Raw genomic sequence first — 8,553 nt, forward strand, 5'->3', positions numbered from 1 at the left:
AATAAAAAATATCAAAAAATATTATTTTTTTTAAAATCATTTAAGTTTTCATACGCTACGTCAAAACTATATATCTTTTGAATTTATCGTTAGATTTGCATGAAATCTGGCGTATAGGTGCATAATATTTTTTGTTATCATATCAGTGTAAAATTTGAATTTTAAAAATACTATCAATTTTTTTTTTCAATAAAAATGTGTTACAACTTCAATCGCAGCCAACCAGGCCATAACTTTGAAATGATTGTTGATGTTTTTTTTCTAGTTATGACGTAAGTTTCTCTCAAAAGTTAGATAGCCTTTTCAGTGACCTGTTGGTTCTTTCTGGACTTGAACCCATGACAGGTATGTAATTGAGTCGCTCGAGTTGACGACTGTACCATAGGACTGGCCCAATATTTATATACATAGATAGGCCAATAAATAGACATAAATATAGTTTACATCAATTTACACTTAGTTAAAAAAGTATATGTTAATTTATACGTATACACATATACAGATAGTTTCTCAACACTCAACTCTCAATTTAGTTTATATTAATATAAACTCAACATAAAAGTAATGAAAATGAGTAACTTTTCAAAGAAATGTTTGAGAGAAACGTACCAAAAAAAAAACGTGTGCGTGCGTATGGTGCTGGCTCGAGAGATTGAGATCGAGTTCAAGATCATGACGACGTTGCGCGTTGAAACGGTGTTGAACGATTTGAAAGATCGTTTGAAATATTTCAACAATGTGCGACTGTATCAATATGGTCAAATGGAACAGAGTTATTCAGTTTTTTAGGTGATTTAAATGGGATTTAATATCCATAATACAAAATATTGCACTGATAAATGAGAAATTCGACAGTAAGTCAATCAACGTGGTTAACACTATACTCATTGTTCGTATGTTTTCTTACTTGACATTCAAAACGTTTCAAGAGCCATTACTGTTTTGTACAATCCACTTCTTACAATGCGATGCAAAGATTTGTTTACTACTGTGACGAGTAGAGAGGTGTCGAAACACACTCATCGATGTTGAGCGCTTTATAATGTACGTAACAAACATTTTAACGACTTTGGCAATGACGCTTTTAAATAGAACACTTTGTCTGGTGTCTCGATCTGTTGAGGCCAAATCGTTGTCGAACTGTATCGGATTGTAGCATGACCCTGACTTCGTTCTTATCACTTATCTTGATGTTTTAGCATTTCATTTAGAGGTTCCTAAAAACAAAAAATATGTTCTAATTTACATAGCGCAGACAAGAAACACTGAACACGTGACGAAAATGTTAATGATATTGCTTTAAAACTCATACGCCTGATGCACCCAACGCACTCAAAATAAAGTGCGGGTAGAAAGCATGAAAACACATCTCAACTTCCCTCTCCGAGCCCCCCTTAAACTTGCTTCCCTATCAAAACGGTCGCATCATACGCATGATCCCGCAACGATCATGCGAACGAACGAACTCGGGTTCGTCGCATTAGACGCGTGTGTTTTTTCTTCTATCTCGCTCTCTCTGTCTCAGTCTCGTCTTATCTCATCGCCACCGTCTCCCGTTACATTCCCGCGGGTTCCCTCAAGCATCGCCCATGCTGCGACGGTGGTGATCAGGTTTCCCGATCACACCTTCTGCTGGTGGTGTTTGTGTGCGCGCGCGCACATTTCGCCCAGTTCTAACAGTGACGTGAGCACGGTATCCCAAGATTCACGCACGGCAGCAGAGGGCAATCCACTTGTGGGGTGAGGTTGTTTGCGTCGTCACCATTTCTCTCTCTCTCTCTCTCTCGCCCTGGTGTTGGTGACTGCACCCGGTTTCTCCGAGCCGGATTATCGCGCACGCCGACGGGCCGTTATGTTGATCATGGCCCGACCGGGCCAGTACGCAGCGAGCGCTTGACCGCCTCAAACGAGTTTCCCGACATAACTCCCCCCTCGAGTGTGTGTGTGTGCGTACGTGCGTTTGTGCAGAGCAGCTTGATCGCATCGGAGTGTATCGTATCGCGGGGATTCAATCGGAGAGGTCCCAATCCCATCCGACGCACGTTGCCGCAGTCATTCGCCAGTTCCCAGCCGGAGGAGAACAATCGACCGTCCTGGAGTGGGTTTCGACTGAACGGGCGCGCGCGCGTGTGTTTGTGTGGTAGTGTGTGGGCTTAAGGGCTCTTGCAACGGTGCTTTAACCCACGGCAGCAGCAGCAGCAGCAGCAGCAACATGGAACGCCCACTGCGGCGGTACGTGAAAGCCCACGGGTACGCGATCGCCATCTCTGCCCTATTTTTCGGCTGCATCTTTGTCGCCAGTATTCTCAACGAAGATCAGCTGAGCCGTTCAGCAAGCGAATGTAAGTGAACGAAGGAAACGCGGCGACACGCGCACACGACGCAATCCCCCCTGAAAACAAGTGTCACGAGCGTTTGAGACGAATTGTTAGTTATTTTTAGTGATAATACTTTTGGGGGATCTTTTTTTCTTTTCGGTGACTTTGTGTGTAATTTGTGTGTTTTGTTGTTTTCGGTTCTGCCTGATGATATCCTCGAACAGACGCTTTCTTTCGTTCGAGGCCGCTCGAGCAGCTCATCTTCTCGATTGCGTGGATCGCGGCAGGGCTGATCTTCCTGCTCGGGCTGATCTGTGAACGGAAGGAGGCCATCTTTCCGTTCGCCACCATCTTTCTGGTCGAATGGAGCCTGGTGCTGGTGCAGCTGGTCAGCAAGCTCGAGCATCGCGACCTGGTTGAGGTGGTCCTGTCGGCCGAGGCAGCCGTGTTTCTACGTAAGATATCGTTTGCCGTAATTTAATCACACACATACACACATCTTCTGACTTGTTTGGTACGTTCCCTTCGTGCTTCCGACAGTGGTGCCGTTGTACGTGGGATACACGCTGGTCATACTGTACCGGGCGTTCGACAGCCAGTACAAGGACGAGGCGGTGGAGGACATCGAGCAGGCACGCAGGCCGGTGAAGTTCTTTTTCGGCGAAGATCCGGACGACACTTACAGCTAGAGAGAGAAAGAGGACGAGAGAAAGCGATTGTTACTGTTAAGCTTACAGCGATAAGATTTAGGACCTACTTTTATTTATACACGAGTATTTTAAGTGTGATTTTGAAACATGCAAAAAAAATCCCCCCGTGACATTAAAACAGTCCAACATGTCAAGAATCCAAGATGCCTTTCTTCAATCATTCAATCCAGTAACTTCTGGCACGCTCGCTATCTCGGAGCAGCCGCAGGCAGCATCAGAATCCTTCGCCCAATCACCCTGCTCAGCGCAACCGATTTCCGATGACGTAAATCGATTGCTGCAACAGTCACGCTTTACTTGGTCCTTCGTTAGCGATTAATCATCATGTTGTTGCCGTTGCCGAGCAGACAGCAAAACCGGCGTGGCGGCGGTCCTGGTCGCGCCCAAACCCAGGGAAAATGAACTCACTGGCCGTAAACAAGCGATAAGACACTGGGTTCTGATGGGACTGGTTGAAAGAAACATTATCTGTACGCTGCTGCTGCTGCTGCTGCTCATCATAGGGCCGTAAACGAAATACCGACCCGGGTACGGTATCAGTTTCCCGCCGAGTGTCATCACGCGCACGTTAGTGAGAAGCAGGAGTGACGTTACTACAGCCATGCTGCAGTCCAAGTTTGTTCTGTATATCAAATTTAACGGCTGCCTTATAGTGCTGCTGGTGGGGTTCTTTGTAGTCGTAAGCGCACACCGATGGCTCATGCAAATGCAGAACTGGAGCGCGTATCCTTTCGTTGCGGGTGAGCAGCAATTTGCCATGAAACGTATACGTGGCGCATTAAGTGCTCACCACGACGTCTGTTTTGCTATTCCATTCAGGGCTTGAACTGCGCAATCATCCCGTCGTCGATGGAGTGTTTCAGATTGTGTGGATTACGGCGGTAGCTTCGCTCTATCAGGCACTCTGGTTGGTACGTAGCGCCGGTTCGTTCGTGTACGAATCTGTCATCTGTACGGTGGAGGGTCGTATGGAGTTCTTATGCCACGGTTTATGATTGACAGGAAGTGGAACTGTTGCTGTACCCGATCGGGTTCATGCTCGGGCTGGAAGTGCTGCTAGTTGCCGCCGGGGACGTGATCAAGCGCTGGAACGATGAGGCGGAGGAATGTTTCCTGCGCAGGGGTCAAGATGGGGTCGTGTGGATCGGTAAGGCATGCTGATCGATTTGGAAAACGCAACGAACGATCGTTTTGTGTAGTGTCTGATCGACGTTCCTTTCTTCATTCCTTCCAAATCCAGCACTATTAGCGTACTTTTACTACACGCTGTACATCTTGAAGCAGCTGTTTCGAACGAAGAATCGCAAATCATCTGTCCCACCTGGAGCTACCGGTTACCCATTAGTCAGCGTACAGTAAGATGGAAAGAAACAGCGCGAGGGAGTTCCTTTACTGTACAGCGTAGTCGACACCTAGCCGTATCTAGTCGTAATGGCAAATTCGTGTAAGTTGCGAACGATCTTTATCGCAGATATTCTTGTGCAGGGTGCACCTTTCGGGCGAGACCTTGAGCTGGAGAGTGGTTTCAGTTTACACAGGGAAGTCACCATAGTAGTGATCGTTCACCTTCCAGAATGGACCCCAAATTCGTGTATTTTATCAAGTTAAACAGCTACATTGTAGTGATCATGATAGTGATACACGTACGGGACGTTGTGCAGAGGCAGAGTGGCCACCAATACCCTTTAGCCGAATGTAAGATCTTTCCGGATATACGCCTAACAACACGCAACTGACCCGACGTTTTCTGTTCAGGGCTCGAAGTGCGTAATCATCCGCTCGTAGAGGATGTGTTTAACAGATATTGGAAGTTTGCCGAATTTACTCATCTGTTGGGGGTCCTGTTGGTACGTAGGTAGTGTACGAATTTCAGAACCATTGCGCTGAGTTCTGTGTCGTATACATTTCTCATGCTTTGGATTACGATCGACAGGAAATTGACCATTTTCTTATCCCGATCGGGTTTATATTTGGCCTGGAAGTGCTCACTGTTGCTGCTGGAGACGTGATCTGGAACGATATAGGGGAGAATTATAAATTCCTCCTAGCTCTAATCATTTGGTTCGGTAAGGCCCATAGACACACGTTATCTGATGTTTGCTGCGTGCGATCTTAACGCGGTATTTGTTCCATGTTCCTTCCAACTGTCACTATGTAAAAGTGTACTTCTACTACATAATGTACATCCTAAGGAAGTTGTTCCGAGCAAGGAATTGCAACGTTTCCGGGTCAGAATCACCTGCAAACGCCATCAGACGCATTATGAAGGAGTTAACTCAAAACTCGAAAGATCGTACCGCTTCCCGGGATCCGGAATCAGATGCTGGCAACCCATTGGTCAAGGTGTAAGTGCTGTCTTTCCTGTTGTGTACAAAAAATACTTAAGGTTTTGAGCTTGAAATGGTAGCTCTCGAGCGAGCGGCTTGCGTGAGTCACTGAGAGGGAAGGTCACATATCGCTCCCCAAACCAATGTTTGTTTGATGTACGTACGACATTTCGTAGTTATCGCATAAAAGCATCAAACATTGAAAACGCACCAAAACTGACGCCGGCGCACTACCCATTGATGAGACATTGACGATTTGAAAGAACTGTTGTTGTGATTGTGGCGTTGGTCGTTACCTTTATCTTGCAGTTGACTATTTGAAGCACACAGAGCAGTTGTTGCCCGTCATGTGTACAGACGCGTGTGATTGACTTGAGTGTGTCAAGGCATGTCAAATTCAAGTCACAGCTCCCGAATAGTCTTAGGTAAGGGTCCGTTGAAGTTATGTTTCGCCAAACAGCTGGCATTTGGTTCCTACTTAAGTGTGTAGAGAGGACTGAATTTATCGAATAAAAGACGTCATATTGTTTTCTAACATCAGAACTTTCATACATTCATTGCATGATGACAATCGATTTCGTGTTTCAACATCTTTCCCGAACCGTATTATGCCGTAGTACAATTCGATGAACAAATCTCTTCTGGAAAGCAGATTTCATGCCTCAAAAACTTGCTCTCCAACGTGTTTATCTGCTTCACTAGATCGTGATGCCTGGCAACAAGCAGGCTTTGCACAGAATTTGCATGAGATTTGAAGTGTGAATTTTGACATTTTTCCATACTGATTTAACGCATCCCAGCAAGAGTGGATCCAAGGGACCAGAGGGGAAGTCTGGAGCCTGAAGTACAACGCAAATTCGATTACAAGCCCAGTGCAAAAGGTCAACAGGACAACAATGTGTATGTGTGTGGGAGAGTGCGTCGGTCCAAAAATCGATCGACTCAACGAGCCATCGGAAACTACTGTGACCTTTATTCTGTTTTTACCACCCGAAATACATTCCACCCAACTCGGGCCAGAGCAATAATTTATATTGTTTTCTGCATCCGCCGTTCCGGTTGTCACACCGTGACTGTGGTTTTTTGTTTCACTTTCTGCTTGCTCTTAAATTAATCTTTACTTTTCCGTGTTTTTTTTTTCTCCCGCACACCAAGTAGAGGATGCAGAAGCGGACGAGGAGGACGGACAGAACGGTCGGAGCGACGAGCGGGGCGACCGGGGCGATCGGGGCGACCTCAACGGCGAGAAGGAGAAGCTGGACGAGGAGCATTCGCTGCGGGACGACGGTTCGCCGGAACCACCCAACGGCGAGATCGTGTCCATACTACGCAAAAATGGCTCGCTGCTTCAGAGTCAGTAAGTATGCCACCGGGCAGTGAGAGTGTGGTTGGGTCCTGAACCATTCGGGGACACAGGGAGGGAGAGATTTTCCAGAGACAGCAATCGTCAAACGGTGTTTTTTCTTCTCTTCTTTATTCCATCCTTTTCCCAATGCTTTGCTGCCGATGCTGCTGCGGCCATTCACTTCCTCTCGTCCTCGTTCAATCCTGGGTGGCGGCGCTCCTCCGCAGGGAAATATCCTCCAGCCAACAGAATTTCTTCCGCATGCTGGATCAGAAGATCGAAGAGGTAAGTTACTTGCCTTTTTTCACTGAGAGGAGGAAAATTGAATTGTTTTCTGTTTCGGTGTGGGTGGGTGTGTGTGTCTTTTGTTTGTGTTTCATTTTTCCGGCCGACGCAACATGTGTGCCGAAAGCCTGTTCGTTCGTTTGGAGAGTTGGGAGGCTCACAAGGCCCTACAGGGTGTTGAGAGGGTAATTGAGTTTCGAATCCAATCAATTCTGTTTATCGACGGTTGTATGTGTGCGTACGCAACGTTGGATGAATGTGTGTGCGTGTTTGTGAGTGGTGTGATTGAGTTTTTGGGAGACATCCTTATGGATTCCAGGAATGCCGATGAATCATGTAGTCCAAAAAAGCGTTAAGAGCACTTTAAGATAAAGTACTCGACAGGAGGAGCTGGCTAACGAACTCAATGTAATGTGAATCTAACCCTTGCAACTCCTCGCACTCCCAAAAACAGGGCCCGGACTATGATTCGAGCAGCGAGACGGAGCAAGCGCTGGAAGAGGCCCGCCTGAACGCGCTGGTGCAGCACTGGGAGTCGGCCAGCCTGACCACGTCGATGTGTTCTTCCACCAGTCGGTCCCTGCAAGGGACGCCGGTCCGACAGGTACCGCTCAGGTAAGTGTGGGCCCCCGTACTCGAGCGAATCCCTGCGAAGTGGAAGGCTCTAACGCTCAGCATTGCACTTGCAGACAGCCTCCGCTGAGGCCACCGTTCCAGCAACCGCTCAGTGCCGAGCTGCTGTCCCAGCAGCAGCTGCTGCTCAAGCAACAGCACCACCATCTGCAGCAGCAGCACCAGCAGCAGCAGCATCTCCAGCAGCAGCAGCAGCTGATACAGCACCAGCAGCAGCAACTGCACAACCTTCAGCAGCAACAGCAGCAGCAGCACGGACTCCACCAACAGGCCCAAGGTTCCCAGTCGCAACAGCCCCAAATGCACCACCCGAACCTTAGCATCGGCATGAACAGTCCGAAGCGGATAATCGCCTCCGGGAATGCGGTAAGCATGGGTGGTGGTGGTGTTGATGGGGGCCCGCCCAGTCAGCGGCAGCTGCTGTCGCAATCCATCATCCATCAGAACTACGGGGTGATACAGCCGTCCCAGACGACGCCGCAGCTGCGTCCCAGCTCCGGTCGCACACTGCCCTCGCCGGTGCAGTGCCTGCAGATGTCCTACTACCAGCAACAGCAGCAGCAACAGCAACAAAGCCAACAGCAGCAGCAGCAACAGGCCCAATCACTCAGCCAACAATTCCAGCAGCAGCAATCGTTACCTCCACATTCGACGACGTCCTACTACAATGACATTCTGCGGCATCCAATGCAGGTTAGTGTTGGGGAGGCGGGAGGAGATCACAACAACCTCCATCTTTCAAATCAAGGCAAATTATCAGCATTTGCTCCTCGGGTTTGCACGCCGTCACAAAGTTTGTGCCAAATTTTCAAACAATTTGTGCATGATAGACACTATTGTGTCTGCTGCAAAGGGGGGGTTAACGAGACCCCGCCGTGCCGGTTGACATGACAGCACAATACCTCCAACTATGACACGGATAAGGCTCTCTTTGC

The 8,553-nt window shown here is 47.9% G+C and overlaps 3 protein-coding genes across 12 annotated transcripts in view; all 3 read left to right on the top strand.

The window, feature by feature from the left end:
* Positions 1 to 8,553, top strand: part of LOC120950107 (alpha-protein kinase 1-like) — a 72,905-nt gene that overhangs the window by 36,336 nt on the left and 28,016 nt on the right. For 7 of the 8 annotated variants that reach the window (XM_049605122.1, XM_040367872.2, XM_049605123.1 and 4 more), the window contains 4 exons: positions 6,511 to 6,712; positions 6,928 to 6,985; positions 7,440 to 7,600; positions 7,675 to 8,311. In XM_049605122.1, coding sequence (XP_049461079.1) covers positions 6,511 to 6,712; positions 6,928 to 6,985; positions 7,440 to 7,600; positions 7,675 to 8,311 — 1,058 coding nt within the window. The remainder of the gene's footprint in view (positions 1 to 6,510; positions 6,713 to 6,927; positions 6,986 to 7,439; positions 7,601 to 7,674; positions 8,312 to 8,553) is intronic. The other variant, XM_040367876.2, reaches the window with a different exon arrangement.
* LOC120950116 (uncharacterized) lies at positions 899 to 3,170 on the top strand. The gene is made up of 3 exons (XM_040367888.2): positions 899 to 2,342; positions 2,543 to 2,773; positions 2,859 to 3,170. The coding sequence occupies exons 1-3, from the start codon at positions 2,213 to 2,215 to the stop codon at positions 3,005 to 3,007; spliced, it is 510 nt and encodes a 169-aa protein (XP_040223822.1). The 5' UTR covers positions 899 to 2,212; the 3' UTR covers positions 3,008 to 3,170.
* Positions 3,552 to 5,890, top strand: LOC120950117 (uncharacterized). 3 transcript variants are annotated; one of them, XR_007451802.1, is made up of 5 exons: positions 3,552 to 3,768; positions 3,848 to 3,939; positions 4,031 to 4,175; positions 4,269 to 4,875; positions 4,962 to 5,890. XR_007451802.1 is itself a non-coding variant. In XM_040367889.2 (4 exons), exons 1-4 carry the CDS (start codon positions 3,630 to 3,632, stop codon positions 4,385 to 4,387), a joined length of 495 nt encoding a protein of 164 aa, XP_040223823.1. In that variant the 5' UTR covers positions 3,552 to 3,629; the 3' UTR covers positions 4,388 to 5,890. The 3 variants fall into 3 exon arrangements, 1 of the variants encoding a protein (XP_040223823.1); XR_007451803.1 differs by having other exon boundaries at positions 4,269 to 4,723; positions 4,784 to 5,890; XM_040367889.2 differs by having other exon boundaries at positions 4,269 to 5,890.

This window comes from Anopheles coluzzii, chromosome 2 (assembly GCF_943734685.1).
Source record: "Anopheles coluzzii chromosome 2, AcolN3, whole genome shotgun sequence".
In the NCBI taxonomy this organism is placed as follows: domain Eukaryota; kingdom Metazoa; phylum Arthropoda; class Insecta; order Diptera; family Culicidae; genus Anopheles; species Anopheles coluzzii.

What these genes read in the sequence shown, in the direction of transcription:
- LOC120950116 (XM_040367888.2), top strand. Translation starts at nt 2,213, where the DNA reads ATGGAACGCCCACTGCGGCGGTACGTGAAAGCCCACGGGTACGCGATC. An exon ending in GAGCCGTTCAGCAAGCGAAT is followed by an intron (nt 2,343 to 2,542) that starts GTAAGTGAACGA and finishes ATCCTCGAACAG; the next exon opens with ACGCTTTCTTTCGTTCGAGG. An exon ending in CGAGGCAGCCGTGTTTCTAC is followed by an intron (nt 2,774 to 2,858) that starts GTAAGATATCGT and finishes TGCTTCCGACAG; the next exon opens with TGGTGCCGTTGTACGTGGGA.
- LOC120950117 (XM_040367889.2), top strand. Translation starts at nt 3,630, where the DNA reads ATGCTGCAGTCCAAGTTTGTTCTGTATATCAAATTTAACGGCTGCCTT. An exon ending in TCTATCAGGCACTCTGGTTG is followed by an intron (nt 3,940 to 4,030) that starts GTACGTAGCGCC and finishes TATGATTGACAG; the next exon opens with GAAGTGGAACTGTTGCTGTA. An exon ending in AGATGGGGTCGTGTGGATCG is followed by an intron (nt 4,176 to 4,268) that starts GTAAGGCATGCT and finishes TTCCAAATCCAG; the next exon opens with CACTATTAGCGTACTTTTAC.